Genomic DNA, 27,713 nt, shown 5'->3' with positions numbered 1-27,713 from the left:
ATCAAGAAAAATCCTTCCTGTTGTGTCAAATTGCTGTTTTTCTCTTCAACTATGTGCAGTCTGGGACGAGTTTTTAGCTAGCACTGTTGGTTTAGGGAGGCAGTGATCTGTTGGGGCAGTGGAAATAAACACTAAAGGTGTCATGATAAAGGAATTCGGTGCAAAATGTTCTGCACAACCATATGTGCATGAATGAAACAAGACAGCTCTTAAAATTTACAGTCTTCTGAAAGAAAGATAGCACAGCAGTAGTTTTCCAGCTCAAGGCTCTTGAAGACATTTAACATGTATTTCATTATGTTCTTTACTGGAAGGTTATTTAGATACTGCTCTATCTGATGTGCAAACTTGAGTTTTTTCCTCTGTAATGTCATGGTACAGTCCCAACAGATAAGGTTGTTCTGCAAGGCTGCTCAACCACATGTTCGATTTGGTCCAGAACCTTTGTTTTAAACTGACTGTTTTATACACTCCTTTTTTGTCTGAAGTACATGGGACTGGTAATTTTTTTTCCCTTCTCTCACAATTAAATTTCCTTCTCTACCAGTAGAGAGGTGATAATTTGAGTTACAATTGAGGTGCCTTTTTTTTCTTCTGAAAGGATTGAACTGAGGCTAACAGGATAATTGAATAGGTCTGTGATAGTTCTCCCCATATATTTCTTATTCTCAGAAAAACTGTTCTTATTTTTCCAAGATACTCTTACCTTTACTAATCAGTCTTCTGACTCAAGCAGAATTATTCAAATAGGTCTATTGTTGGAGTACCCTGTTCACTTGATTAAAGGCCCAACTCTGCTTCAATGCATTTTTTTGCTTGACCTCCATCTGTCAATATTATTCCATTTGCTTTTTCATTATCTTCATAGCTGTCCACAATCCATTCAAAATGATGCAGCTGGAATAAACCTGGGCACTAACCCAAACACTGAGGATATAGAGACTTGTATAAGGATCTTAATGCATTTTGGCAAATCCTGCATTAAAGATTCTTTGTTGTTGTTATACCTGATATATGAGCAGAAGAAAAAGGTTGCAGATATTTGCAACAAGATGTGTATATGAAAGTTCTGCTTAAAAAAAAAGGGGGACATAAACAAGTGAAGGTACAAAGTGCTATTAATTTGGTTGAATTCCAATATGTTGTCCCAATGGCAGAAAAACAAGTTGGATTCATTGACTTGAAGCCTTTTTGATGATGCCAAACTCTTTTCTACAGAGTAGCTTAGATTCTTGGGTACCGTGTTATCAAAAGGCTAAAAGCATGCAAAACTAGGAGATCTTTCTCTAGCTAAGGACAGTATGTCTATAAAAACTCAAGGAGGAGAGTAATTTTTTATATGCTGTATATTGCTTAGTTTAATATGATCACATACTTGGAGATAAATAATTACAGTTTTGATTGCAAAATTGTATTTTTATAGGCATATCAAAGGAGCTAAATACCTTTTGGATCATATTCACTGGTTGCAGTTGCATAGAAATATTTTTAAATGAAAAATTACTGCAAAGCAATGTCTAGTTGGAGCTGAGAAGGAGAGGAAGAGCTTGTCTTCCCAAGACCCAGTTGCCAAATGTGAACTTTATAGCGTACAAAGATAGTAAAAAAGCAACCCAGTTTTTCATCTTAGCTTTTCTGTAGAGGAAAAAGCAGAAACATTCAAATTAATTTTGTAAGAGGATCTTGCACACAAACACTGGTCCAAGTTCCTGCAAATGAAAACTGGTTGCCTGGTAATTGGATACAGAATAGTGCTGTATCAAGGTTTAATAATGTATTTAAAATACAAAGTACAGAAATAAAAATTCTTTTCTTTTTTTCTCTTCCAGGTTCTCTGGGAGATGCTAACAAGGGAGGTCCCCTTTAAAGGCTTGGAAGGATTACAAGTAGCTTGGCTTGTAGTGGAAAAAAACGAGGTAAGACTACGTTTCTACATTCAGGTACATAGATCAGAAAACAGTATTGGGGTTTTGCAAAAGACTTTTTCATCTTCTTCAAATTGAAAGTAAGTTCACGCGTATGGAAAGATTAGCAGTAGGAGCTAACACAAAGGGTCAAAGTGATGTTATTCCTCATGAATGGACCCTTTACATCTAATTGTTGCAGCTTCACGTCGTGATGCTGTAGATCAAAAATTGTACAAGTACTGTACTAGTTTCTCAGTCTCAATTGTAAAACCTAGGGGTTTGTTCTTAGTGATGAAAGAAGCCATTGCGTCCAAGGTAGGGGAACAGTTTAACTCCATCTCCTGCGTTTAGGACATCTTTTTACTGGCCGGGAGTTGATATATCTGTAAGAGACCTTCAGCTACTTCAACTTAACTCTCCCAGCAGGAGTCACTATAGTACAAGAAACTGCCGCTTAGATGAAAATTTCAAAAATAAAAGAAGAAAAAATAGTTTTAAAAAAAGAGAGAAATTACAGTTTTGCCACCTACGTTCAACACTACATTGAAGATGAGCTCCTCACTGGTATCGGCAAGGCTGTGGCATAGCTGCAAGCCTCCTCATGCAGAGTCTTTCCATTTCAAAAGCACTTCAGTGGTGTAAACACCGTTTGTACAGTGTCCCCAGCCTCGCTTTTCTTCTCCTCACAAATTGAGGCTTTCAGTTAGTTGGACATGTGAGCGTATATCTGAACACATAGTCCCTTGATATCAAAGAGAGTAACTACATTTAAAAAACATTTAAAGTTGTGACTGTACCACACACAGACAAGCATGGAAATCCTCCACAAAGATGAAACCTCCTCTATCTAGACACAGCGGAAGCTTGGGAAACATTACAATGGCGAGGCACCGGCTGTACAATACAGATTTCTATTATCTACATAAACTGTTTCTCAAAATGCTTCAGAGTTAAACAGAGGAGTTAGGTTTCCTCCTCTTAGTTTAATGTTTTTTGTTGGTGTTTTTTTCCCTCTCTCTTTTTTTCTTCTTTTTGAGGACTGGATTAATTCCAGTGAGATATACCAATTAGTTGGAAATGCTACACTAACAGTGTGAAGATTGTGAATGTGGTCTTCTATTGCATTTATCAGAGCAGGGGGCACAAAGACACTCTTTCTCCTAGTCCAGGAAAAGCCTCACACATCATTTTGAAGGAGGAACCTTAAAGCTTTCCATCAACAGTATTTGGCTCTTGTGCCTACCACACGCAGTTTTATGTAAGGGGTAAGAGTGGAATGTTGTAAAGACATGCAGTCACATGCTGAAACATGTCTGAGAGTACAACACACATTTCTCTACAGTTTTCCAGAGCAAGGAGTTGCGTAAAATACAGTATGAACTAAATGTAGATATGACTATTTTACTAAGGGCTGAAGAAACCTAAGGGGTGGCATTCTCAGAGCCAGCTCTTTGTCTGTCAGGTACCACTAGCCTGTTGTTACCACTTTTCTTAGGGGGCTGTGAGGGAGCTTAGAGGGCATTACATACTTCTAATTTTTTCTGGCCATGACATGGGTAACATGTCCAACATAGGCCTTGAAAAGTCAGCTTGTGCTACTTTTCTTAGTTTTCTGTGTCCCAAAACAAGTGTAAGGGTCAGGTTCTGCTCTCAGTTCAGCCTGTTGATATCAGTGGGATTGCATGGTTCCAGTCCACAACAGGACAGGATCACTGTTGAGCCACTCCTCCATTTTTTGGATTGCAAGTCTTTTGTTAAAATCAGTGAGGGATTGAGGCCAAAGCATAATTGCAAAAATCCCCTTTGTAAAGCCTGAGGCTAGCAAATGGAGTAGATTCTAATGTGTCTGTATGGATCTCTTTTGACACTATGCATAATTTCACAGTGTTATTTTTATTCTGGTAGAGATTTTTTTAAGAAAAGCAAAGCGTGAGAGTTCAGGTTAGGCTAGACATGATCTCATAATAAATTGCCACTGAGAAATGTGTTCTTTATTATAACATGACATTTGGATCCTGCTACCTTTATATTATGTATTATATAGACGACATTCCTCACAAGTGAGACAAGTGGTGATTGCTACTGATTGTCCACCTCCTGGAACACTGAGGGTTACTGACAATACTGCAGCAAGACTAGCCAGTGTATTTTTAGGCCAATGACTCAATTAGACATTAGGCACCCGTGCAACTTATTTGTGCATTGTACAAATTTCTGTGTATTTCTTCCACAGAAACCCTTGCACATAAAGTTATGACATTAGTAATCAGACTTCTGCAGTGCCCGGCCTCTGTGTCTCATGTTTCCAGTTCTTACAGGGTTCAAATGCTTTTGGAGCAGTATTTAACTCTTACTTTCGGCTGCTGTGTCTTGTAAGGCTTTGCAGGTCACACTGCAGTAATGTAATGGTACAGAGTGATGTAACTTGCTCTGCTTTGCTTCTGAAATGGCAATAGTAGGGCAGATGGAAGGGTCTTCCTGAGAGGATAGTCTGAACAGGAATGTAATTCCTCGTTCTCGCCTCTTAGAGGACAAGAACCCTTTTTCCAGCTTGACCCTTCTTACATTTGGACTCACTTTCACTGAGAAACTGGTTTTCTATCTAACTTTAAAAAAATTATTCATATAATATGAAACATCTGAAGTCAGTTAACAGCTTTAGTGAGAGCAGAGGGATCTCCTTCAGTTGTAATGTTGAAAGCATGTGCAATCAGCTGGAGAGGCTTCAGTATCCGTGTATGTGAGAAAGGATTTGCTTTTAGGCTTTCTAGTCTGGAGGCAGGCTGTTAATGTAAAAATCTTCTATTTTAAAAGTCTCAGCAAATGAAACCAAACTAGCTGCAAACTAATTCTCTGTAGTCAGTGGTCCTGGCTATAACCAGCAACTCCTTGTCTTCAGTCATTAGGAAATATTTATGAGTTCACTGTGCTCTGTGAGTGCTTTCTGAGATCTGCATGTCCTCATTAATCCTTCTGACCACAGGCTCATGAAGCGTCTCTTGTGTCATGTAGAGCTTCACTTAACTCTTTTTAACTCACTTAATGTAATCTATATTTCAGCTATTTGTGTGTCAAAAGTGATTATAGTATTGTACAGCTAGATCATTTATGTGGGAGAAAGGAATTAAAGCAGGCTATACATAATGCCTGACAAGCAACTTAAAATACTATGCAGTAACCTCCACAAATGATTGTTTTAGTATTAAAAGCTGTTTGTCTTGGTTTTGCTTCTTCTCTCTGAGCTTTCTTTAGGAACCCCATTTGTGCATTTGATACGGTACTTTCTTATAGCTCTATTAAAAATTATTTGTGCTTCTTGCTAGTGTTAGTAATTTTGATTTTTCTTTCTAATATGTCTCCACATTTTTTATTATGCTTAAAAGAGAGAATGTGCTTTAGTTCTTTGAAGTCTATTGGTCTCATAGGAAATTGCTTAGTAGCAGATTAAAGGGAAATGCTTTCAGTAACTGGTACATTTTCTTTCCATTAGAGATTAACCATTCCAAGCAGTTGTCCCAGAAGTTTTGCAGAACTGATGCACCAGTGTTGGGATGCTGATTCAAAGGTAATTAAATGTGTGTTTGATTTCTGCACCACCACCACCACCCCAGCCTTGTTTTGCAAAGTGCATTAGCATTTCTTTGGGGTACAAGTCTGAGCTGACACCATTGACATATTTCTTGACAAAGATACCCAGGACTGTCTTTGTTTTTTTAGTAAGTTTATATATTTATACCTAAATAACTCTCTCTTCCTTTTAACCAAGAGTTACTATGCTGCTAACTTTGTAACTACTAAAGACAATGACAGGGAATATGGTAAGATGGCAAAAATGTGGCCATTTTGGAGCAAGTGGAAAAATTGTGGGTTTTATATTTGCTTTCAAAGGTTAATACTTGGATGTATGTGAGCATCACGTTATAAAATACAAATTTCCAGGTCCAGTTCTGTGCCCTACTGGTGTTGAAAACACAAGTATAAGTAAAGAATAAATTAATCCATAAAACATGGGTCGGAACAGCAGCAACACATTCTAAATTAACATTAAACCTTTCCTAATCTGTTCCCTTAGGGCTTGAATAGTGAGCTTTATAATGACTGTACTGTAATAATATGATAATAGCAGTGCTGTTTAACCATGAAAACAGAATAAAAAGTTAAAAGAGCTGCACCATTGTTACTATTAATCTGCTGTTACAAGGAAGGGATTGAATAAGTATTTAGACAGTAAAAGCTTGTGTAGATTATGAGAGTTACCTTCTTTAAATGGACTTTGTGACCATCCTATTGTACATAAAACTGGCTGAAAAGAGCCTTTGGGCATACTAGCTTTAGTACCAAGGATGGATTAACATCTATTTCCTTTGCCTATGAAAATATTTGAGACATTGAAGAATAGTTAAGCAAAGGAAATTGTGCTCTTTTTCTCAAGTCAAGGCACCAGGAAGAACTTAATTTCTTTAAACCCAGGAGAAAGTTAGCAACTACTTCAAGGAGACCAAGATTAATTCCAAGACAAATGAAAGCATATAGGTGCTCTAAATTAGAATTTATCACCAAAGAGTAGCCATAGAAGAATAATATGAGAAAGGAAATATGCAATCTTGGTCTCTCTTTTAAAAGCAAGAAGTTGCTTTCCTGCAGAATGGATCTGGAAGACTGAGATCCATCGACATGTGTTTTCCACATGAACACACATATAATTGCCATTCTTTTAATAATTCCTTGTATCCTCCCCACAGAGGGGGGAGAGGGGAGAAAAATGCTTCAAGTTTTTGAATCTACAAGTAGGCTGCTTAAGTTCTAGGTCCGTAATTACTGAAGAGGACCTCCAGTGCCGACTGCTTATCTTTACTAACTGCTTCCAAGTGTCAGCATCACTACCAAAGGCCTCAGAATAAGAATTATTGGAGCTTCTTTTCTGTAATTGTCACATACTAGATCAGCTCACTTTGCCTTGTTTGAGCCACATCCATAAGTGTCCAAAAGACTGTTGCTGTTTCTCAAGGAGAAGGAGGGATCTGCATGTTGTAAAAGAATGATGCTTAACCATCAGGCTGAGTTCTGTCTGATAGAGTAATTTATCTGGGTGTGGGCTGGTTCCTGGGGACATTGTTCCCAGAAGTCATGCAAACTATGAATCTCATGTGAGATGGGGTTTTTCTGACAGTCTGCTCTTCGCTAGTTTTTTTGTGCAGCTCTTCTTCTGTAAGGCAATTACAGCTTTGTTCACATGATTGAAATGGAGTAATCTGTGGTCACAATTTGGACATGTGACTGACTTATTCAGTCACGTGCTGGGAAAGGGTCGCTACTTACAGCTCTCCAAGTGCTTTGATAAAGGGCTGTGTGGCCTGCTTGAGCCAAAAGATGGAGCACGCTCCTCTGAAATACTGCTCTGTGTAGCGTTCCCTTTTTGCCAGGATTAGCTTTAGAAAATCAGATCATTGATGCATGAACAAGTTACTGAAGGTCAAGCAGGGGTGAGCTTGAGTATGTCAGCTGCTCAAAAGCAGTTGCTAAGGTGCATACTTCTAGCCCACAGAATTCATGGGGTAACTTTTGGTGGCTTACCCCTGAGAAATGAGGGATATACATTTATGGTGGGGCTAAGGAATACACTTGGAGAGCTGCTGCAGAGCAGCTGGCGTGTCAGACACTGCTCACACCATAATTTTTTCAGACATTGTTATTAATATTGCTTTGAATTCTTAAGGATTTCTTCACACATGGAGAAAAATATCTGTAGTGCTCCACATGATACTTGGAATGGTAGTCTTCATGCAGTTTAAACTGCTAGTTGAAACAAACAGTTCGCACATTAAAATTTCTACTGAACAAGTTGCTTTTGCTTGGGTATTAGGTAATTGTAGAAACAAGGTTGCTCATCACTGATGTCTTTGTTTACTGGGGTTACTTGCTTTTGAGTTGTAGGTGAATAATTCTTTCTCATTTCATCTGTTCCTTCAGTTTCTTTCCACATCAAAGATGTTTATAAATTACAGAGTATTTTAATGGAAATCAGAAATCTGGGAACAGAGAAGAAACAAAAAATGAAAGACATATGGATTAAATATCCTGGTTTTATGGAGATCTATTCAGTAAGAAATACTGAGTGGAAGGAAACAATGAAAACATTAGCCAGAATTATTTCTAGAGGGGCATATATTTTAAAGATTTCAGTATGAGACATCACAGATATAAAGGGAAACAGTTTTCAAAGGCGACTCATGCCTTGATATTTTAAGAATCCCTTACAAGGGCTTTCTAGAAAGTGCTAAGCAGTTACCAACTGAAAAGATTTTTTTTTTTTTTTTTTTTTTTTTTTTTTTTTTGGAGTTTCTCAGCTCAGGCTCCCAGTTTCCCAAATCACTTCTTGCCAGTTTTAGCCAAGGTATCACTCTGCATTTAGAGTGCATTTACTAAATCTGAAATTATCCTTTCCTGGGGCAAAAAAACATCAAAACCCATGTGACAGTGTAGGCTTGTGCCTTCCTGTCAGGTTTGTCTCCATGCAAAGCTGCTGCCTGTAAATCTGGCTGCTTCAAAGCTGGCAGGGTAACTGCTGGCTGTTTACAGAATTTGCACAGCCAGAGATGTACAGTACTTTGACATTACTGTGTGACTCTGTCTGCATTTGTTCCAGCTCCAGTTGCACCAACTCTGCAGCCCCTTTGCCTGTAGTGCAGGACCCATCACATGATTGTTGCTGCTTCTCCCAAATCAGTTGGTTGATCCTTTTGCCTGCCCTTAGTAAAAGCCCTGTTCTCTGTCATTGTCTCCACTCTGGTTACTCCAGGCAAGCCTGATAGTAGAGCTAACTGTGCTCGCTTAGTGTCAGCCCTGCCCTATACTTTCCTCTAAACACCTGAGAAAAAAGGAGCAAGCCAAACTCAGAGATGTGTTTTGTAAATTATCCTGAATAGTCCATAAAATATTGTAGATAATGCAGCATGGGAATGTTTGTCCTTGGTGTCTTCCTAAAAATAGAATTTGTTTTGTATAGGCACATTATGTACCTGCCAGTCTGTGGGACAATGCGTAGCAGTTGCAGTACCCTGGTAAATTTCAGGGAGCCGCCATCTCCTGTATGGCAGCTTCCTCACCATTTGGGAGGCCCTTGAATCCCTTCAACAGTTCACATCCACTGGTGTGGTCACAAGAGATGCAGCCATAGGAACAAACGGTGTGAAGGCTGGTCAAAGGTTCTTCTGCCCCAAAACTACACTGGAGTCAGTGGTGATGGTACCAGGGATGGATTTTGTGCTCTGTGCCCCCAGTGCAGCCCACTCCTGACCAGAAAGTTTGGGCTCTTCCCAGGGTGTGTTCAGAGGATCTGCTCAGCTGTGGCAAGTCCAGCACCATCATGGATGTGGAGGGGAGGACAGCTGCCTCCCAGCCCCTGTAAAGGCAGGGTGACCCTGCTGGGTTTCCATACAAGGGACTGTGTCACCAGTGCAAGCAATGTGCGGCTGCTTAACTGGTACCTGTTGCTGTGAGCTCTGTGTGCCCAGTCTGCCCCTCTCTGCATGCTGGGCTGGGGAGCAAATTGCATAAGCACTTGTGCTGGGACAGGCATGTCTGTGGCAAAGAAAATGTGTGTAGCTCACTGAACTGCCCATTGCCTGAAATCATGGAGGTGGACCAAAAAACGACAGACAAAGCCTCCAGTTACAGCCGAAGAGTGCAGCATTACAGTATAAGAGAGCTTGTCTCTCTTTTTGTTATGCATTTGACACTTTTTCATGCTGTTTGACATTTAAAATAAAGAAATTGTCTGTCTTTTATAATGTGGAAATCACTTGGATCTTCCCAAGAGAGACACCTCAGCATTGTTCCTAATTGTTTTTGTGCTCCCAAATTAAAATGCACGTTTTAATTGCGGCATCTGTAATTTTAGCAGAAATGGTATAATTAAAGGCACAGTAGAGAGAGAATGTGCATCATCCCCTTATTATGTATCTACATTTTGTTTCAACCTTTTGTCTCAACCTTGTCTGGGGTCTGTCAAACAGACTAACAGAGTCAGTGCTCTTTCAAGAAACACATTTAACTGGCTTTTTCAGTTTTCAGTTATTATCCTACTTCATAGCTTCCCTTTGGGACTAAGGGAAAAGTGAAAAAAAAAAAAACAGAGAAATTTTACCTGGTCTTTCTGACTTGTGAGCACAATGGGTCTTGGATGGAGAGCCCTGGAACAAAGTTCAGTAAATGAGCCCAGGACAGAAGAGCACAGAGTCCACTAACATGAGCTTAGCTGCCAGGCAAGACATCCTTACCTAACCTCAATCTTCACTTCTTCCCTGGCTGCTCCTGAAGTAGCTAAGTGAGAGTTTTTCTGAAAGTATCTCCTCTGCAAGAGGGGAACTGCAACCACACAAAAACCTGTTTTTGATAGGCAGCTAAACGGCTTGTTCACACACCAGAGTTTATATTAATACCTGTAAAAGGCCATCTGTATAATTACCAGTTGCTGATGGTCCAGCCTTCTCTATTTGGAAGCATTTTCTCTCTTAGCTTGAGAAAAATTATTCTTTCAAATTAAGAATCTAGATGATTGTTGATTCTAATGTTTATTAATCCTGTTTTACTAGCAGACATGGCAGACTAAGCTAAGGCTTGAGTCTTACTAGCCTGTGCAACTCTTCTCAAACTTTCCTTTAATGGAAGAACAAAAAGAAACCATTTACAGATTTACAGTCTTCTTGTAGGATGCTGTGGTCAGAAAGAAGTGTGGCAATTCCTTTTAATTGTGGGGTTTCAGTTGATAATTTCCTGCAGATAGTTCTAGTAGTTTTTATATGAATGCAAATGCTCTGTTTTGGTTTTCTTTTTTTCTTCAGAAAAGACCATCTTTCAAGCAGATTATTTCAATCCTGGAATCTATGTCAAATGACAGCAACCTTCCAGACCAGTGTAACTCATTCCTGCATAACAAGGCAGAGTGGAGGTAAGTTTTCTTCCTCCCAAGATGATATGATGTGGTTTTACATTGAAATGGCATGACTGTTTTTTTTCAGAAAGACATCAGACTCCAATGATGTACTGGTAGAAAATATGTGTGCTTGAAGTATTTTTAGAACATAACTTACCTTGTTGTTTTTCAGGAATGCCCAGAATGTTGCGAAACTTGTATTAGGAGCCAATGCACTTAGCTGTACCCTATATTTATTATTACAGTGGTTTAGGCATCATGATATTTATGGTTTTGTGATTCACATCTTGAAATCAATTATAAGGTTTCAGTCAATAGTGTGGGGGCAAAAGAACCCAGATAATGGTTTAATGCCATTTTCATAGAAAGTGTATCCATGATGTTAATATTAAAACTAAAGAAGGATAAGGGGCCTAAAACCCCTACCTTCCAAGTCAGGCTTCTATTTGTGCTCACTTGAATGCACTCTACCATTTTTTATGTGTTCTCTCCTTTGTCAGCTGTGTGTTCACACATCCAGCACATGCCCATGCCAGTCCCATTTTTTACAGTGTTCCAGCATTGCTTGAGCATATGATTTTAGCTATTGCTGATTGTAATTGTTATTCATAAGTGATTAGAAATGGAAATGACATTTGAGACAATTTCATTACATTACAGTTTTGCAGTAAAGCTTCCTGCCTCTTTTTTGGAATGTGCCAAAACTTCAAAAACCCGTCCCTGAAGCTTATTTGTGGGTTAGAAAACTTGCTGCTTCCCAGTACAGCCTTCTGTTTGAGATGGACTATTGAAAACAGATCTGCACAGGGAGATGATTTTTGCAGATGATCGTGCCTTGCTCTATATTAAGAAGCGTTGGCTCTATGCCGAATAAGCAGGGAGCACAAATACCAAAAGATTCCCTGCATCGAAGAAACCGGGACGGGGGTGGAGGATGGGGCTTGTGTCAAGCCCGGCAATCCCGCGTTTCTTCCGCTGCCTTCCAAGGAAAAGCAAGACGTAGATTTTTAACGGGGCGAGTGGAAAAACTGAGCTGTCGCTGGGACGCCCCCGGTCACACGGCGGGGTATAAATAGCCCGGCCCGGGCCCGCCCCGGCTCGGCCGCGCCGGCGGCGGCCCCGGGCCCGGCCGGGCGGCGGGAGCTGCGCGCCATCTGCTGGCGGCAGCGCCGCACTGCGCCGCCCGCGGGGCCGCCCCGCAGCGCCCCCGGGCCCGCTGGGCCGTGCCCCGCACTGCTGCTGCTGGCACCGCTGGGCCCTGCCCCGTGCTGCTGCTGCGGCTGCTGGCACCGCTGGGCCGTGCCCCGCACTGCTGCTGCTGGCACCGCTGGGCCCTGCCCCGTGCTGCGGCTGCGGGCACCGCTGGGCCCTGCCCCGTGCTGCTGCTGCTGCTGGCACCGCTGGGCCCTGCCCCGTGCTGCTGCTGCGGCTGCGGGCACCGCTGGGCCCTGCCCCGTGCTGCTGCTGCGGCTGCGGGCACCGCTGGGCCCTGCCCCGTGCTGCTGCTGCTGCGGGCACCGCTGGGCCCTGCCCCGTGCTGCTGCGGGCACCGCTGGGCCGTGCCCCGCACTGCTGCTGCTGGCACCGCTGGGCCCTGCCCCGTGCTGCTGCTGCGGCTGCTGGCACCGCTGGGCCGTGCCCCGCACTGCTGCTGCGGGCACCGCTGGGCCCTGCCCCGCACTGCTGCTGCGGGCACCGCTGGGCCGTGCCCCGCACTGCTGCTGCGGGCACCGCTGGGCCCTGATCCGCTGCGCTGCTGCTGCGAGCACCGCTGGGCCCTGCCCTTCTGCTGCTGCGGGCACCGCTGGGCCCTGCCCCGTGCTGCTGCTGCGGGCACCGCTGGGCCCTGCCCCGTGCTGCTGCTGCGGGCACCGCTGGGCCCTGTGCCCAGAGCCCAGTGCTGAGCGCTCCGGGCGGTGTTTAAAGTACCCCAACTGCATGGCACTGTTGTTTGTGCAGACTCTGAGCATCGTATCGTGGGTTTGACAGCAGATAGAACAATGATGATTGGACAGAAAGTACACGCTAGTGAGGGGTTTCTTATAATAAAAATATTTATTTAAAGGATGAGCAGGTACTCAGTTGCCTTTAGGAAAAACTAATAACTACTTACATCTTGCCAATATAGCAAAATAAAAGCTGTACTAACTGACATTTGGCGACCAACATTGTTGTACTTTATCAGTTTATTTCTTGAAGTGTGACTCAAGTGGCCCAAGTATTTCTTGCACATTTGTTGCTAAATTCATCAGATGAGGAATGTTTGAAAAGGTGTTAATGAAAAGCCGTGTAGCAACAAAGAGGTCTTTGGTACTATCAAGTAATGAAAAAATTCTTACCATGAAGACTTGTGTTAAAAAGAAATGTGACATTTTTGGTGGAAGAATAAATGGCTTAGAGACCAGGAAATATGAGAGAGAAAATAAAAATTCAAGATGGGACATGATTTGCCTGAAAGCAAAGATGATTTTTGAATTGAGCTGAAATGAAAACACAATGTTCAGAAAGAGTACAAATCATGTGGGCACTTGTTTGGAAGCTGGAGGGGTGCTCTCCTATCCAAATTCTGGTAACAGCTTCCTACCCTGATGTGAAAGCCATGTCTGTATGGAAGCTTTCATGAATGCTTAGCCAAATAAACAGAAAGTATGCAAAAAAATTGCCACCTGAAATAGATAAAAGATGCATAAAGTGATCCCAAAGGGTAAACTAAAAGAGACTTAAGTCAACTTAAAACAACTGCACATTAGTTTAATGTATTTTAACTTCTGTATTGAAAAATCTTTGCTTTTACTGATTTTTTTTCCCATGGTTTTTTATCCCATAGTGATTTGCAAAGAGATAGTGAAACTGCTTACCAGCAGGAAGGAAAGTATGAGATGTATTACCACAAAATAGGGAATATTAATGAAGCCTGGATATCAGAGCGCCAGAGAAGGGTGGGCTTGGGACAAGCAAAAATTATGCTTGTTCCTTTGAGAGACCTCTGAATTAATGATCCAGATACTGCGCTTTCACAAGGATACTGCACTTAGCAAAGCAAAGCAAAGCTCAGACAAACTGGATTGTGTTTTTCTCCACTCTTAAAAAAAGGCAAGCTGAGGTCCTTTTTATATAGACATGCCAAAATTGTAGCTGCAACAGCAAGTAACTGGAGTCTTCAGTACCACTGACTGGCTGGCATGAAAACTGAGAGTGGGCTGAGTCTATACATGACTGCTGGAGTTGACAACACAAACGATGCTTTGACTTATCTATATAATGCAGTCTTATTTGCAACATTTTCTGGTATTCATTTTTATATTAATATCACATTATGATCTGCTTGTTCTGTATTTCCCTGAAATAATTCAGTGTCTTTTTTCCTAACTGTTCCACACATGTTCAGCACATTTTTATTATTAATAAAATAGGGGCACTACCTTATGCCTGAGTTGCATAGGTCTAGTTGCATAGGCCGTATGTTTAAGTTCATATTCTGTGATCTTTTTGGAGCCCTTTCTCAAGTCACTTGTATTACAGTCAAAAAAATTAGTGTAGAAGTAATGATGTTGCAATTCAGTGAGAGATCCCATTTGTCTGCATTTAGTCATATATACTAACTGCATCTCTCCTTCCATCCTCTCCCCACGAGTGGCTGCTCCAATGATTAAAACAGTTTATTAGTGATACTTACATTAGTGTATTAATAGCAATTCAAGACATATAAAGAAATGCCAGTCATTGTTTTTAATCTGTGAATATCATTATCATATTTAATAATGTATTAGTATTTGTTCTTCAGTGTCACAGAATGAAACTATTCTAGAAAAACCAGTAAACTCACACTGCAGAACTACAGAAGCAAACAAATCCACATGTCCTACCATGTATAATGTTTCAAGCTGCTTCATTTATGGAGTAAGACTCATTAACTGGGCAATGTACAGTAGCTTTCTCTTTAATTACACAATTTCATTATGCAGTGGAATTATTTTTCAGAATACAACTGTTTTTGCAGACTAACCTTTTATTTTAAGAGAAGTTTCTGTCTAATGAAGAGAGATAATTACAGTACAAAATAGACTTTTGACACAGAGAAAACTATTGTTACCAGGACTCCCCTAGCGCATAATATTATTTTAAAAGAGAATGTAATTTACATATTTAAAAAATTATAGAGTTGTATGTAAGTAGCAGTGATGATGAGAGACAAACTAAGAAAAGCAGTGCTTGCAACTGCCCTCAAATTGCTCTGTAGTTTCCACAGTAGATAGCATAGTATGTGTTTTACCTGACAGAAGGGGTTTATGAGGGATATGGGTGTCTGGGGATGAGTCACTTTCTGATCTTTGGTCCAGTGCCTTTTAGTTTGTTCCCTTGTTGTCTCTTTATTATGATGTCTGACCACTTTCTACCTAGCACAGGGATCAGTCTTAATTTATGCATGCCTAAATATGATAGAGAATTTTTCTTGAAATCTGAAGCATGATAATTATGAGGGGCATTTGTTCTGACCACCACATAGAACAGCTCACTCAGCAGGACTCAAGTGTGATAAATGCCTTTGCCCCCAGGTGGCTGATTTCTGCAGTAGAATTAAGCATGGTGGTAAAGTTTGAAGTAGGGTTTTCTGGTTATTCGAGCTCTGAATCCTTTCACTGTACTTTTTAAGCAATGCTCTCTGACAGATTTCTTATCAAAATGAGAAATTCATAGAACTAATAATATTTATATAATAAAATAATATAAATATTATTTTATTTGCTTAGACTCTTTGGGTATGCTATTTTCCCACATTGAGAGGCTGAACTGTTTTAGTGGAGAAGAGTTTAATCATTCCATGCCAGGACAGGAGATTTACAGAAACAAGTAAACTCTTTCTCCACCCCAAACAGAAATGACAGCTAACTCTGTTAGTCCTTCTACTTTCTTTTTTAAAACACGAGAAGGAACATATTTTGTTCACAGCGTGTTAACACAAGAAAAATAATGTGGAAGTTTGAGCAGAATATTTAACCTTGCAGAGTCCAAATAGCTATCTTTGGAGCTCTCTTTAGGATTTCTTGTCTTCTTAGGAGCTCACTTTTTCAAGGAGAAAAACGAAACACTGTGATTGACTCTTCCCACAACTGTCAGGATACAGTGCACAGTCTCCCAAACAGGCACAGAAATGTTAAGTGCAAGTACAACCTCAGATACTAATAGGAGATTTTTCTTTTCTTACCCCACAAGCAAAATATATGTCTGAATTTGGTGACAGAATTGTTGTTCACCTTCTGTGTATTTATGTAGTGCAAAACTTGTTAAACTTTTTTCCAAGAGCAGTTCAGTTCATGTGTTTAAAATACACCATCCATCAGAAAGTATGTCAAAGGAAACTACTTTGTTAAGGGAGGTACGTGCAGTGAAACCAAATACATATGGTATCTGCAACTTCCTTAGAGTACTGCCTTTACTTCCTGCCCTTCCTACTTTTCATAACTTTGCAAGTATGGTGAGAACTGGAGAGAAGTCAACCGAATCCTTTTCACAACTGTTCCAAACTTGAGAAGCTTGTATTTGTAACCATTTGCAGGGCTGGCTCATATCACAGTTTGCATTTTTGCTTTTGTATCTTCACCTAAAGAAACAGAAAGGTAAGTGGGGAAAACATTCCCCCACAAAATGCTTCTGTGCATTTTGAGTGTAAGTCCAAGTAGTATTCATAGTCAAGTTATAAACCCAGACAAATGGACTTCTTGGACTGCCTGTATTGTATTGTTAACGCTTGTCCCATTACCAGTTCTTATCTTTATGGATCAGATCATGTTTCATGATGTTGGGGGGAAAGAAGGCATTTTCATTTTAAAAAAATTTTTTTATATGGTATTTTACTCTTTTAAATGTTACTTTTCTTCAACTGAAGGTATTATGGTCCGATGTACAAACATTACCCTTTCTTCCTAAAGCCGTGAAAGACTTTGCATTTGGTAATTAAATGAACTGCTTGAGTTAGTATTGTACTTTTCAGCCTTTCACATTTAATTAACATTCAAGTGGGAATTATGAACAATTTATATCTGTCAGGAAAAGACAAGACGTAACAAATTGTCTCCGTGCAGATGTGAAATTGAGGCAACCTTAGAGAGACTAAAGAAACTGGAGCGTGATCTGAGCTTTAAAGAGCAGGAGCTAAAGGAACGGGAGAGACGTTTGAAGATGTGGGAGCAGAAGTTAACTGAACAATCAAATACTCCTGTAAGTAGACAATAATTCAACCTTTCATCTTGTGTCAGAAGGATTTGGAGCTTTGTCTATATAAATCTCAAGACATACTAAGGAAGTAGTGCTCCTGTTTTTAGTTGTTCCTCTGGGCCAATTTTATTGTATCACTCTAGATTACAATATTTTTTTAAAATTTCACCTAATACATTAGGTACAACATATTACTGATAGTTCATATTGTGACATGGGCATTTTAAGTAGTGTCCATTGATTTATTTAGAGTTCTCAGCTTTAAAAATTGTTTACATGCAATAAATTCTTTTTTCAACTAGAAAGTTGTAGACTTTATGGGATGCAGGATTTGGTCTTAAATGTAAGAATAATTTGTATCTTCCAGAAGGCATGTCATGAAACTTATGCAGATTTTTTTGATTCTGTTCTTTTTCTTTGAGAAGTAGCAAATTCCCATTCTGTGAAAAGGGGGTCAAAATTCGAAGTATTAATTTAAGGTTTTGTTCGTAATTATAATTAACATAACTTTGACTGGCCGGTTACCAGCTGGTAGAATTCTCACATTTCTATTAGTAAATTGAACAAAAAACTTCCTTGCATTATCTTGAATTTCTTGATGAAATACTATGCTCTTCAACCACTGATTGGCAGAGGGAGGACCACAGGGTTAATGCATGGCAAGACGTTACAACAGAGTTGCTAAAAAAATTACTGTGATACCTCCTTCTTTTTAAAGCACTAGCTAAGACAAATACCAAATTGAGATTGCAGTAGCATATGATTTTTCTTATGCACAATTTTATCCTACTAATAACCTTGATTCCAGCCAGACCCATTTACATATGACTTGTTTTTAAGGCATAGCTTATTGCTGTTCTTTGAATGAAGTTGCATTTATGTTCCAGCTGCAAACATGCAGCAATGAAATCACGGAGGATAAATGTTTTCCTATGTGCAGAGTCTGTGTGTTTTCAGTAGATATCTCTATACCTGCTTTAACACTTGCCAGATTCCAGTAACTGAGCTGTGGGCCATCCTCTATCCTGAGCACAGCATGAGACACAGCCTTAATGAGCAAACCTTTTCACCAGCAAGGCCCTAGGGTTTTTTTATGCTGTACTTGCTTATGACTTGTACTTTTCACTTAGAGCTGGCATTGCTGCAAGAATAAAGCATTGTGCTAAGGCCTATTGTGCTAAGCATGAACTGTCTTTCTGCATAGCATTAACCCAACTGTCCTATTGCATTTAGGTGCAATTTCTTCTAATAGACAAATACAGGTTTGTTTTTTCCATACATCTTAAGTGAACTTACACAGAACGTATTTTTTAAAGAGCCATTTTATTGGAAAAAATTTGATATACTGGCAAAAAAAGGGCTTATTCAAGCAGGATTGGGGTTTTTTGTAGCACTGGTTACACATACAACTATATTGTAAATTCATAGCTGTAAGTCATTTGCAAAATATCTTTGGGCATTCTGTTTGCAAGCTGTAATCCTTGGGAGTCAAGCATCTATCTTCCTCCATTAGGTCAGGCAGTGTCTGCTCAGCAGCATCAAACTAGAGGGTTACAACAGGGAGTTGCAGTGCTTGACTTTAAACTACCTTGACTATAAAAGCAGGAGTAAAGATATGGCAACTAGAGCTGTGACACATCTTAGAGTTCCCGCTAGGCATAAACCTGGTTCTTAGCCAAAACTAGGCCTCATAGTGTCTTAGCTGGTACTTTTGTCCCTGCTCTGTGTTCTGCAGTCACCTTTTCACTTGTCTCTTCAGCAAAGACCAGAGGCCAGCAGTGGTGTGCAGGAGTAGAAACTTAAACCAAGTGACAGGAGAACAGTGAAGCTGTCTCTGCCACTTGATTCTCCAGTGTTGTAGGATTGGTAGAAGCTTCATCCTGCGTGATAGGTAACTCTGAGTGGCAGGCTGCTTCTGCTCCAATGAGTAAAGTATAGCTTCACACACTTCAGCATGAGGGAAGGATGAGGCCAATATTTAGAAATGCTTCTGTGCATTTTCTCCCTGCTCTTGTTTTGACCCTTTTTCTGCTGCATCTTATACAACAAGCTCCTTTGAGTCTGATCTCTGCAAATTCCTTTGTGTGCATCTCCAAAAGCCTCTAGCACAAGGGAATCAGGAGCATTTTGGTGGAGTTAATTATATCCATAGCTGCCATGGAATGGGAGACTGGTCCTGAAAGAAGATTTGACTTTGCAATGGTAGTGGATGTAGCTAAGATAAACAACTTATTAGAGGAAGACGGTGAACAGGACATGAAATCCATATATCACCTGTGATGCCCTGTACCTGCAGGTGGTCATTTAACCATGGAACTTAGAGAGACTGGTGGATCCTAGCCATTTCTAAGGGTCTCTTCTGATAGTCATCATATGTGGTGTGTCACTGAAGGCATGTCCCATCCCAACAAACTCTTTAAATTCTCCAGATAATGAGATGGCAAAATATGGAGGAAATAATGTGATTATAACTTGCAAAATGAGCCATTCACAGCTTACCCACTCTCAGACATTGAACAGTCAATGACCCAGAAAGATGTTTCAGTGGAGAGCTGATTTGCAGCTTTGTTGATTTTTGTTGGGAATTCTTCCCATGTCGGAGATGCTCTTCTGTGGATCTAAAGTAACTATAACTACCTGGCAATGAAGTGTGTGTGCTAGGTCTTGTTTTTGAAAGATTCCTTCTTTTTATCAGGAAGAGCTTGATCCAACTAGCACACTGTTGATGGTGTAGCTGGAGGTTTTTGTAGAGCCAGGTGTACAGAAGCTTAGCTGCAGGTTCTTTCATCACCTAGCAGTAGGATGCATGAAGGCTATTTAGGGCACCCCATCATGCCAACTTCTTATTTTTATTTTTCTTTCTTAAACCCTGATCACTAACTTTACTTAACCACAATGCAAATAGTAAGTCTTTGTAAGTAAGGAAAGCTCAAGTGGAACAGAAGACAGATGCTGTCTTTTTTAATGATAGAAAATTAGGCAATGTAAGTGGTTTTACCAAGAAATGGGCACTCTTTGAGCAACCCTGGCTGTGAAGCCTCTTGTGTTACAAAAGCAGGGCATCACCATAATCACCCCTGTAACTTGTTTTGATCAACTGCCATTGACTCTTCAGTCACTTTTCTGATTAGGTTAAAAAAGATATGAAAACCCATGAATTTTGGGTAGGTAGTTTTACAAATGCTTTGGAAAGAAATGCTAGTGCAGATGGTAGTGCACCACACAGCTCCTTTGCTGTTGTTTTAGTAGTGACTCAGTTTGGCACTCCAAGACAAGCAGTAGTTTAATTTAGGGTGAAACTCCTGCGTTTTTATTCCCTGTAAAGCACAGGCAAACATGTCACAGAGGTTACTAGTCTGGCCACTCTGAAGAGGCACTAATCATTAACCTGAAGAGGGCATATTTCATTTGTTACTACAAACAGACTGGGTCAGGAGAATGCCATTATCTGTAGGTGAAGATTAGCAGAAATTTAATATGATGTACAAGCAATTGACAGATGTCTCTTGATACCACTAAAGAAAAAAAAAAAGCTGAAGAAGCTGACAAGCTGACCAAAACCACCCCTCTTCCCCTGCCTGCTTGTCCCTGGGATGGCTTCTGGAGGTGTGGTGCTGGTGCAGGCTGGAGGCCAGTTCTCCTGTCCTTTGCATTGGTGAGAGACTTATTTCTGATTGTGGCTGTTGCAGGGTGACCCTTTCTCTCCTTTTGAGCATACACTCAAAACCAGTCTGCTGCTGCTTTCATTTCTGATATTTAGGGGCTGCTGCTTCTGCATCAAACTGCAGAGCTTGTTTGGCTTCTCTGGTCTTAACCCAATTTATTCTTCAATCCTAAAAGGTTGAATTAAGCAGCTCCAATTGCCTTGGAACCAGTCCACCTGGTTGGGAAATGTCATACTCTGTTTTGTGCCATACAAAATGAAGGATTGAAGAGTTTGAACCTTCTTTTGTCATGAAAGCTCTGTTGCCTGTGGTTCTTGCCATGCCACTCAGTGATTTTGGTTTAAGAACAATGACCCCAGAAGGATGCTATCTGTTTTAATGAATTCTTACTTGACCTCCATGTTTAGATTCACTAATCGTATGCTCTCTGTTGATTGCTGACTAATCTGGTGGTGTCTTTTTCCTTGATTTTTAAATTGGTTCTAACTTTCACTTTTGCTCTGTCCTTTCCTCCTTTTAAATAGTTTTTCTTACCTCTTGCTGCAAGAATGTCTCAGGAGTCTTACTTTGAATCTAAAACAGAGGAGTCAAACAGTGCAGAGATGTCATGTCAGATCACAGCAACAAGTAACGGGGAGGTAGCTGGCATGAACCAAAGCCTGAAGGCCTTGATGATGACGGGCTTTGGGGATGTCTTCTCTCTGAACAAAGCAGGATCTGTCCTGCATTCTGGAATGCAGATAAACATGCAAGCCAAAAAGAATTCTTCTAAAACCACCTCTATGAGAAAAGGGAAGAAAATCAACATGGCTTTGGGTTTCAGTGAATTCGACTGGTCAGATGACGATGATGATGATGATGATGATTTTGATGACACAGATGATAGCAGCGAATGAAATAAGTTGTAGAGTTAACCCTGAAATCGTTTTAGCAAAGCAAAACAATAAAGTTTTAGAACAAGAATCCTGTCAGTTTGGTCTGTTTAAATCCTGTAAAAGAACAAAAAGCAAACAAACACCAACAAAAAAAATATTTACCAGGCTGAGCGTATTTGTATGTTGAAAGATATGTTGTTTCTGTTTCAATTGTGCTGACTTATTTCTGCTTTGATGAAATTTAGAACTAAACTTTCCAAACTAATTGAGATTATTATTATTTCATGATTATATCTATAATTCCTAGTGCCTGATTACAGAAACTATGGCTTGATAAATTTAAGATCCGGAAACACTGGGAGAAACTTCAATGCCATTAATGCCATTAATGTCCTTCAAATTTTTCTTTTGTGTTTTTTGTCATTTCCCTTACCCCTTTAATTGTCGATCATATGCATATGCTTGTACTTTCAGATTTGCTATTTTCTACATCCATTCTTTCTTCCTGTTGTAGTGAAGGGGTTTGCTGTGTTTCTTAATTTAAAGCCGTTTTCAAGGCAGCATTGTGGGAAGTCACAAATACGTTTCTAGGAACAGAGAAGCTTGGGAAGGAAGAGAGGAGTTAGTTAAATATATAGTTTAAAAATGGAATAGCAGCAGAACTCAGATAATCCCTATTAGTAGATGATTTCTATAAATGTTCTTTTTTTTCCCCCTCACGTGTATGTGCATGTGTATATAATTCACTCTAGCAAAGTAAACTGCAATCAGACCTCTGCATCTATTATCAGATATTGTGATCTAGAAGCTAATTTTCAGTTATGTTGATGTGAATCCATGAAGCCTCATTAACTTTGATGGACTTATTCTTGTACCTGAGAGCAAAAATTGGTGTTTGTAAATTTTGATTCTGTTGTATCTGCTAAACAGCATGTGCCATCCTTGGGAAAGGACAAAGAGAAGCCACTGTGACATTTCAGCTTGGGCCCTACTACTGTGGCTTGTGTGAAATTCTCCATAGTAGAATCTGGCAGTAATGTCAGGAATATTTACTAGACTCTGCATAACTGTTTTTTGCAGCTACATTACTTTTAAAGTATTGTCACTGCTGTTACAGCTTACCATAAAACTCAGTGTCTAACAATCTGCTGCAATAATTGCCTGCCAGGCACTTATGTTGAGAGCAGTGAGGATGTTTCTCCTGATGACCCCTTTAGTGGTGATGCAGAAGGAGGGAGGGAAACCAGTGCGAACACAGATGCAGGTTAGAAAGGAAGATGTTGTAAAATATTTGCCAAGGAAGAAGGGCAGCATTTCAAAAGAAAAATGTTACTGTGTAGTTCAGCAGGAGTGGGAATAAGCCATCAAAATTCCATTCTCAATTACTGGAAGGGTTTCTTTTATAAAACTTGTGTTTTTAAGTGGCTTCTTTAATTATAGGCTTGCCTGTTACACAGCTCTAACCTGTATATTATGGTGTTTTGTGGATAGCTTAGAGAAAAATGGATACATTAGATAACAGCAGGCTTGAAATCATTTCCTATTCACTCAACAAAACAAACTTCTTTGAAGAAGTTTTTCTAGAGTGGGCACCTCTTTGGGTTGTGAGAAAGAAAGAATTGTTTTATCCTTAAGTGTCAGCGCTGATCCAGTCACCTGCAAGACACAAGTGCTGTGCTCAGGCTGGCCTGCTCCATTCGCTCTGCATGGGATCATAGTTCCTGCAGGATGTCATTTAACCCTCTTCCAGACACTCCCAAACCTCTTGACTTGAACTTTCCTCTTGTATCTGGAAGCTATTCTCATCATGAAATTATCATTTAAATGATGCAGTGAATGTTCAAAGTATCCCAAGGAGAAACTCTCTTGGCTCACGTGGGGATGGCTTCTTAGGTCCATCAAAGAAACCTGATTTTAGGGAGAAAAAGTGACTTGGAAGGGCGAATAATGAAATGGAAATAAGAACAAATAGCCTTTTCCAGTATAGATTTGTACTATTTTTGTAAGTCTACGTCTGCTAACACCCACTGCAATGATACTATTTTTGTAACTGCCACTTTGCACTCAGCAAAATTGTGATGGATTTGTGTAATGTAATATGTGCACTTTAGATCTTAAGGTGTGTATCATTGTGCATAAATTACTGTACCACATAAGCAGTGTAGGGATGTACAACTGAAAACAAAATTTGTTTCAGTGCATTTCTAATTCAAAAACCCAAAAAAATCTGTTCCTAGCACTGATATTTTGCACTTTTTTGGTGTTTGACAATCTTAGAGCACTTCATGCACATTTATGTTTGTGTGGGTTTTAAGTGAATTTGTAAACTAACTCCTTAATCTTTACAGAAATAAAAATAGTTTTTAAGTAGTATGACACAGATTTTCATAGTTGCAACATCACAAGGTTTAAGTCTGTCTTCAAGGTTTTGTGCTTACCCAGGTGTGTAACCTATATCAGCAAATATCATCAGAATGTGGTAACATGCTTGTAGTAATTTCTACCTACTTGTTTCAGTGTTTTTTAATGAAGCAAGATGGATTTTTTCCCCTTTGCCTTTTTTCCCCATGTTGTTTCTCAAAGCAAATTAAACAATATTAAGGAAAAGTTTAAGCTCTTCTAAAACTTCCTCATGCATTTAAAGTAGCAAAGGTGACCTCTGAATTGTAGATAAGGTGATAATGTGACAAACTCTTCTGATGCAGTTGAGATATGGTATTATACTTAGGATATTGGTTGTGCTTACTAAAAAAGCAGTGGTATTAATTGCATTTTTACTTTCCTGTGATGAGTTTCACACCAGGTGTCTCCAGTTTGCAAGCCAGTTACCATATGTGAGAATCAAGCTGTGTTGTTTCTGCCTCTGAAATGCTTCTCACTAGATAAAGGCTTTGAAAATGGCTCAGGTGGACAGGTATGGTGGCTGGAGGAGGGCAGAGTATTTCATCTTCCACACCTGATTTTGCTCTGCAGTGTATCCAAGTCCATCTTCTACCTGTCTCATCATCAGGTTATACAAATCTCCACAGCAGTCCAGAGCCACATTGTGTGTCAGCTAATGCAAGCATTAGCCAAACCCAGAAGGGATTTCTCTGGCTGCTCTGGGCCAATGCCAGAACAAACCACCAAGAGCCTTCCTGTGCCTTGTACACCTCTCAGCTCACTAGGCCCTGCCAGGCCTTTTGGGTTCCAGTTTCCTCTGTCTTCCATAAAGCCTGAAGGTATTTGCGGTAAAATAATATCACTGCATTTGATGGAGGGGAAAGGTAAGAACCAGGCCTGAACTTGGCATATTTACTAGGCTGCTGTACTGCAGACATGAACTTAGGTGGGTAAATGGCCTCAGAGAAGAATTGGGAGGATCGACTTTTGGCTTGCTTAATGGTCAGCTGGGACCAAGACAGGATGTCCAACTCCCAACTCCTTTTCTTTAGCAGTGGTGAAAAAATATGGGAATGGGACTTAAAGAAGGAAAACTTTTGATGTAGTCATTTTTTTGACAATGTCATCACTAATTTCTTGGAGTAGCAAGTGCCTTAGGGTACGTTGTGGGTGTGCTGCATTGCCAGCCATTGTGTGCTCCCTGACGTGGAGCTTGTCCCCTCTGGACTGGAAGGGCTTTCTGGAGGTGAGGTCTGGCGTGGCCTCTTGTCACACAGTCATGTTCATGGCTTGTCATTTGCTTATCATTCCAGAGCTTTTCTTAGATGTTGATTCCCTTTCCTTCTGGGTTTTAAAGTGTTTATTCTGAGTTAAAATATCTGAGGCAGTAATGATGGGTATTGCTCTCAGCAGTAGCAATAGATCTGTAGTGTGCATATAGCTGTTAAGTACTGAGCAGTGTTACTGTGTGTCTTTAGTGGTGTACTTCCTTTATCTGTAATCAGGCAGCTTTTACAGGTTTTTAATAAGACCTCTGACTTGACAGAGGTTTTAAATACAGTCCTAGTTAGAATGTTCAGGTAGAAAAAGTAAGTTCATTTAGTAATTTTCACAGCCCTTAAAATGCACTGGTAGGAATCTGGAGGAGAGACCTTTCCCCTTTCCCCCAGGCTTCAACTTAGTGTACACTGTAAAATCTGCACAGAGATTTCTGATGTGTGAAGATTTAATTTTAAAACTGTAGAACCAATTATTTTCTTTTAACATTTTATATTGTGTGCTAAATACTCATATGCCTTTTAAAGTCAGATATAGTCCACTGCATTTCTTGCTTTTGCACTACTGAAGAAGTTTTGTACTGAATAGTAGGAGTCGATGCTACTTACACTTCAGGTTTGAACTGATGGAATTCGAATAGAAACTATTTTCACAGTGTTAGAAAAATTAATTTTCCCTTCTGAAAAAGCAAAGCTGAGCGCAATGCCTATGCCGAGACTCTTGTGCTGTAAACTGAATATATCATTTGTGTGGAACATGCAATGTTACACTTATGTGTGGTAAAATCTTGCAGTGTCAGTTATTCTCTTTATTGCACTTGACATACCATGTCTTGTTTTATTCACACTGTGGATTCGATTTTCCAGTGTAAAACCAAAGCAAACAAACAAAAAGAAATCATACAATGTATTCAATTTCCTCAATTGGTGTCATAAACTTTCTTTTGGTGTGAACTTTTCCCTTGCTTCTCTTTTGTTCCAAACTTCTATTTTGCAATAAACATTTTGACAGTAAATTGTATGCATTTGTGTGACTGTGTAAAATGCTGGAGTTCCAAGAGGTTCCTTATTGTCTACTGGTTTAAGTCACTTTTCTGTATTACTAACTGTGTGACATTTCTCCTTTATTCTCCCATTAAGAAAAAAAAAAAAAAGATAAATAATACAGAACTATTCTGCCACTGGTTGTATTTAAACCAGAAGAAAGCAGAAAAAACCCACTGTACATCTAAAAATGCGTTATTGGACTTCTGCAGTAAATTATTCAGTTGTACAAATCATTTTACCAGGCTGCTGCTGCAGCACCAGCCAGTTTGACTCTAAGTACCTACAAAAGGCACAACTCAGCCTCCTGAGGGGGTTCATGATTGCCACTTGCCCTTCCTTGTCCTTTAGTGTTGCCCCCAGCACTACTTTTGTCCCACAGTGTTCTGCCCGGGCTGCAGGTCACTTAGTGTGCAGCTGGAGGTGCTGGGATGCCTAGGGGACATGCTTGGCTTGTGGGTGGGGTCTGGGGACCCTGGGGGTGGCAGGGTTCTCTGAAGGAGGTGACAAAGCCATGGGGGGTCGGGGGTAACCGAGCTGAGTCTCTCATAAATCACTGTTATCTACATCAAAAAGTCTGCAACTACATCATGATATTGAGCTGCTGGGAGACACTGACTGTCCAAATACAGATCTATAATTAATGGTAATCCTTTAAGCTGAATAAAAATGCCAAGAAGATGACACTTTGGATACCATATATTTGAATGAGTATAAAAATGGCAATCACTGTTACAGTGACGTCTTCTCCTCTGTCAGTTTTCACATCATCCCAGAATTTTGTTTAATGCAGCCATTCCTCCGTGGTTTCCTAGTGCTTCAAGAGCTAACATCATCTTGCATCCAACAAAGTGTAGGAGGAGGCTGGGAAGTGCTGCACTCCTCCAGCCTTACAGGAGTTGTTACAAAGCAGTGGCAGAAACCAAGAGAGACTTGTCTCTACATGGGTGGGAAGACAGGCTGCAGCGGCCAGACTCCAAATTCTGTTTTCACTGCTGTCCAGTGAAAGTTTTCCTTCCTTTTGCAGAAAATACCCATCATTTGGGAGGGAGTCATAATCCCAGCATTATTTTCATTGCAGAACAAAGCCATAGCAAAAGCCTTCCTGTAGTGTCAGAACCAAGAGGAGAGGCAGATAGAGTCCCTTGCCATCAGAAGGTTTACTTTTGCTTCTTAAGTTGTTTTTGTTGGAGATCTGCTGGTAATTTTATCTGCGGAGAGGAACAGGATCGATTTAACACTGCCAACATGCTGTTGGAGCCAGCCCACAATCAGTGTGAATGCAGTGGTTTAGTACATCAGTATGAGTTGCAGCTTAAGTCCTTTGCAGGGAAAAAGGAGCAGAATGGTATCAGCTACCAGAGTAAAATTTGGGTGGAGGGGAGAAAAATGGTCGGATGGTTTTCTTTTCA

General features: G+C 40.2%; 1 protein-coding gene across 2 annotated transcripts in view; it reads left to right on the top strand.

Moving 5' to 3' along the window:
- Positions 1-27,713, top strand: part of MAP3K20 (mitogen-activated protein kinase kinase kinase 20) — a 93,118-nt gene that overhangs the window by 40,228 nt on the left and 25,177 nt on the right. Inside the window, exons 8-12 of one of the 2 annotated variants that reach the window (XM_036386486.2) lie at positions 1,830-1,916; positions 5,398-5,472; positions 10,751-10,857; positions 16,926-17,061; positions 21,248-26,273. In XM_036386486.2, coding sequence (XP_036242379.1) covers positions 1,830-1,916; positions 5,398-5,472; positions 10,751-10,857; positions 16,926-17,061; positions 21,248-21,619 — 777 coding nt within the window. In that variant the 3' untranslated portion in view covers positions 21,620-26,273. Of the gene's footprint in view, positions 1-1,829; positions 1,917-5,397; positions 5,473-10,750; positions 10,858-16,925; positions 17,062-21,247; positions 26,274-27,713 lie in introns of those variants that run through there. The other variant, XM_036386487.2, reaches the window with a different exon arrangement.

Source organism: Molothrus ater, chromosome 7 (genome assembly GCF_012460135.2).
Source record: "Molothrus ater isolate BHLD 08-10-18 breed brown headed cowbird chromosome 7, BPBGC_Mater_1.1, whole genome shotgun sequence".
NCBI classification, from domain to species: Eukaryota; Metazoa; Chordata; class Aves; order Passeriformes; family Icteridae; genus Molothrus; species Molothrus ater.
Note: the sequence above shows the minus strand (reverse complement) of the source record. Positions and strands in the feature narration are given on the sequence as shown.